Genomic DNA, 5,000 nt, shown 5'->3' on the forward strand with positions numbered 1-5,000 from the left:
TGTATGTGTGTTAGAAAGTAAGAGAGGGAGCATGTGTGTGTGTGTGTGTGTGTGTGTGTGTGTGTGTGTGTGTGTGTGTGTGTGTGTGTGTGTGTGTGTGTGTGTGTGTGTGTGTGTGTGTGTGTGTGTGTGTGTGTGTGCATGAGAGACAGAGATGTTTATGGTTGGTTATTACTCCTAGCAGAGCTCATGCCGTCCAGGCCCGATCTGAGGCCCTTGGTAATGAAATAATAATGTTTGTGTCTTGGCCACAGACTGGCAGCCTGGAAAATGAGCTTGCAGCAGTAATTGCATGTTTTAGATTCAAATCTGGAGCTGGAGGTCCAGTACACAAGGAGAAACTGCAAAGGAAGTGGGAGAAAAGGAGATTAAAAAAGAGAGAGAGTAACTCTCAAGAGAGTGATACATAGAGATAAAGGGAAGGAGTGATACAAACAGATGGATGAAAGGCAATAGAGGGGGAAGGTGTAGACTGAGATAGGGAGAGAGGGAAAGAAGGAGAGAAAGAAAGCGAGGGAGAGAAAGAGGAAGAGAGGGAGAGAGAGAGGGAGAAAGAGAGAGGCTAAAGAGAAAGGAAGAGAGGTGAGATAGGAAAGGGTGAACGTAGGGATAAAGAGAATGTTTTAGAAAGAGAGAGTGACAGGGAAAGAGACGGGAGAGAGCATGAAAGAACAAGGGAGAGGTGGAGGGCAGAGGGAGAGAGAGAGATGAATGGATAGACCAGGGTAGTGAAAGAACGAGAGAGAGAAACGCATTGGTGCTGGATTGGAAGGAGGGAGAGAAAGGCAGAAAGAGAGAGACAGAGAAGAAAGGATAGAGAGTCATCGGCACTGGTTTAGAAGGAGGGAAGGAGAAAATTAGGGAGAGAGAGATGAAAGGCGAGAGGGAGAGAGAGAGATGGAGATAGAGAGAGAGCGAGGGAAGGATGGAGAGAGGAATGGAGAGAGAGAGAGAGGCATTTGTGCTGGTGTGGGGCACCGGCGTGTTCTGCTCTCTCTGATGTGGCGGCGCTCCCAGATGGAAACATTTACAGCCAGGGAGGAGCAGGCCTCAGAGAGAGAGAGAGAGAGAGAGAGAGAGAGAGAGAGAGAGAGGAAGTAAACAGAAAGGAAAAGAGGATAAGAGAAAAGATGAAGAGAAACAGAATGAATAAGTCAGTGAAAAAGAGAAAGGGGTTAAAAAAACAGAAAGAAAAAGTGTAAGAGGAAGACGGGTGCAGAGAGATGGATGGATAAAAGAGAAAAGGGAGGAGAAAAAGAGAGGGATGAGAAAGGATAGATGCAGGGGACAGGCAAGGAAGAGTCCCCGTTTGTGAATAATTATAGCTGAGCAGGACTACTTACGTACATCTACCCCTCCGGTCTGTGTGTGTGTGTGTGTGTGTGTGTGTGTGTGTGTGTGTGTGTGTGTGTGTGTGTGTGTGTGTGTGAGAGAGAGAGATAGAGGGGGGAAAGCGGAGTAGTGGAGGCTATTCATATGTGTCTGTGTGTCTGTGTGTGTGTTTGTGTGTGTATGTATGCATGTGTGTGTGCGTGTGTGTGCGTTTGTGCATGTGTGTGTGTGTGAGAGAGCAACAGATAGAGGAGGGGAGAGCAAGAAAGAGAGAGGGACAGTTGGAGGGCAGAGAGAGAGAGAGGAAGAAACAGACCATGTATGTGATTGTGTGTGTGTGTGTGTGTGTCTGAGATGTTGGCCATACCCTCTGAGGTTGATGTTAGCCCACCACCGCCCTAACCCACACGCACACGCACACGCACACACACACACACACACACACACACACACACACACGCACACACGCACACTCATATTTAGACTCACAGTGACCTCATGGAGAATTGAAACACCCAGGAGAGAGGGAGGCCTCCCAATGAAACTCTGTTCAATTCACACATCCTGTCTGCCCAGACAGTTTATTTTTAATCTCTTTGTCTTGTTTGGGTTTGGTAGGATTGCATACACAGATTATTTTTGGTGTTCAACAGATGTAGAATCAAATCCTGTTGTATCCTGTATCTTGTTATAATGTTTTTTTTGTTTAGTTTTTTTTCCTAAAGTCAACTTATGTTGTGATTTGTATTGGCTGTGAAAAGTTAAATACATTGTAAGTGTTACCTGTGATGTTGTGGTGTGTGTTTATATTCTGCTTCATTCATGTCTTGTGTTTTGTTGTTGTGTTGTCTTGCAGTCACAGTCTGCGTGTGAGAGTGTGAGTGTAAGTGTGTGGGTATGCGTTTGTGTGCCTGTGTGCGTGAGTGTGTGCGTGCGTGCGTTACTATTTGCGCGTGCTACGTGCGCGTGTGTGTGTGTGTGTGTGTGTGTGTGTTTAATCCAGTGCACTTTTCGTCTCTCTGAGTGTGCACTAAAAATACCCTCCTGTGTTTGTACACAGTTCTGTTAATAGAATTTTAAAAAGCTGGAACGGAGCTGTACACTATTCCAGCCTAACAAGTTGCTTCAGGAGCACGGAAGGAAGGGCTGTAATTGACCTTTAAATCACCTTTAAATGATCTTATTTTGTGGTGTGATGCGTAAAGTTTTTTTGTTTTTGTTGTCAAGCTGAGGGCCTTGTGGTTGGGTTGTTATATTCTGCTGCTCTGCTCTTCTTCAATGCTACTGTGCATGTTAGCTTACTGTGTATATTAGCCTCGGCCCTGTTGCCATGTGTGCCACCTGAAACCCCTTGTCTGTGCTGGCGGTATGCTGGTGCTAGTCTTTTGAAGTCTGTGACTTAATCCTGATCTGGTCAGAGTTTAATCTTGGACCACTCCCACTGCCCCAACCTGACAGCACACAAAGCTAGTTAACGCACTCCCCTCTACTCCATGAGCAGATGCTAATTCTGCCCAGAATGAACCTCATGTGAACCAATATCAGCATATGTAGCCTTGCTGTGTGTTTGGCTGGCTCTTAAAATATCTCTCTGTCTTTGTCTATCTCTCTCTCCGTTTCTCTCCCTCTTTCTCTTTCCCTCTCTCTCAGAGTTCTAAACGGCAGGCTGGAGTAGCCATTGTGTTGACAGGTCAGCTGGTTTCTACCGCTACTGAGGTCCAGTTGTACCAGAGGGTTTTGCAGCAGCGCGGTTACTGGGTCGACCTGGCACGTTACGCTGAGACCAGCAACACAGTCCGCCAAGAAAAGACAGGTAGCTGTGTGTGTCTGTGTGTGTGTGTGTGTGTGAGTGAGTGTGTGTGCGTGGGTTTGTTTATTTGTTTTTCATGTTTGGGGTTAGAAATCTCTCTATCAGATTGATTAAACAAACTATGGTCAAATTAAGAATGTTTTACCTCTGTCTCTGTACATAGATATAAACACAGACACACACACACACAGTGTCAGTGTATGTGTTTGTGTGTGTGAGCCTGTGTGTTTGTGTTCACATAATAAGGACTGAAGGGACTTCAGAGATGAAAGAGTTTTTACAGTACCCAACCATCTCTCTTTTCACTCTCCTCTCTGCTGGTAACCAGTGACCTTTGAACTGTGACATCACACTGGGGTCACACACCTGCTGTGTCTGGGGCTCAGCTCATCAGTAGGTCTTGCTTTAATTAGTGCTGATCTGATCTGCTCTAAGAATGTAGTTTTACACTGAAGATGAAGTGTCAGGGAGAGCCCTGACACGAACGCTTAGTCATGTGACACACATAGACACAGTGTATAGCTTTAACAGTGACAGGAATAATTACACACAAACATTCTTTGGACATGAACCCTTAGTCATGAGACGCACATAAACACATAGACACAGTGGATAGCTTTAACAAGAATATATTACACAGAAATATTAAGTGGACATGTTTATCTGCTAAATGCACAGTTAAATGTGACAGCTGGGGCAGCTGTGTGTTGTTAGGGCATCTGATGTGGCAGATTTTCTACCTCATGTCCTCAGCTGTCTGTCAGCATGTCAGTCAGAGCCCTGATTGGCAGTTATGTCAAAGAGGCGTGTCCATCAGAGCCATGAATGGCAGGCTGGTCTGAGGGGCGTGTCTACAAGCACCTTGATTGGCAGTCTGGTCTGCTGCTGACCACATGCTGGCATGATCAAAGACTGCCTCTGGTCGTTAAGGCAACAGGACCGCCTCTAATGACTTCACCAGAAAAAGGGCGGCAACCTTTAACCTCAGTGACATTACAGATATAGCACAGACTTTCATCATGTGAACACACAGGCTCTCTCTCACAAACACACACACACACACACACACACACACACACACACACACACACACGCACACACACACACACACACACACTGACCTCAGTGAAATAACAGATATTTTACAGACTTAAACAATTCAGAAACACACACACTATAAATGACACGCACACATACCTCACACATCACTCGCACACATGCATGTACACACACAACACACAGACACACACACACACACATTCACAAACAATCCTTCCCGCACACACAACTCAACACGTGGTAACTCACTCATACACACACACCAAAATAAATCAACTGCTTGTTTGTGTGACACGAGCATGAGGCTCTGTGACTGATAAAGCTCTGGAGAATGAGTGTCAGCCTCCCCCCAACCCCAGGAGGTGCTTTAACACAGAGGCAGGTGTTTGTGTTATGGGAGTGGCCCATGGAACCATATATAAAGGCACTCACGGCTCAGGACACCATAACTTTCTATCTGCTTATTCTCTTTGGTAAATGTGCCAAACACTGCCAGTGCCACCTGAAGGATACAAACATTAATGGCCAATAAATGCATTTTAGCAGCATAAATGAATACTTTATGAGTTTTACAGGAGGGCTAAATTATTTATTTTAAGTCTTCTGTAAACAAACCCATATTTGCTTACAGAGCTCTGGATAGTACATTTATCTCACACTATTATCCAAAGTATAATAGTATAATACACTATTCTACAGGTATACACTATGTGTGCTCCCTAGGTACCAAACCCATGATGTTGGGGATGGTAACACACATGTGCACACACACACACACACACACACACACACACACACA

General features: G+C 45.2%; 1 protein-coding gene across 2 annotated transcripts in view; it reads left to right on the forward strand.

Moving 5' to 3' along the window:
- Positions 1–5,000, forward strand: part of cped1 (cadherin-like and PC-esterase domain containing 1) — a 99,622-nt gene that overhangs the window by 23,745 nt on the left and 70,877 nt on the right. For both annotated transcript variants that reach the window (XM_080851003.1, XM_080851004.1), the window contains exon 2: positions 2,983–3,145. In XM_080851003.1, the coding sequence (XP_080707129.1) occupies positions 2,983–3,145 (163 nt within the window). The remainder of the gene's footprint in view (positions 1–2,982; positions 3,146–5,000) is intronic.

The sequence above is a fragment of the Sprattus sprattus genome, assembly GCF_963457725.1.
Source record: "Sprattus sprattus genome assembly, chromosome: 14".
NCBI lineage: Eukaryota > Metazoa > Chordata > Actinopteri > Clupeiformes > Clupeidae > Sprattus > Sprattus sprattus.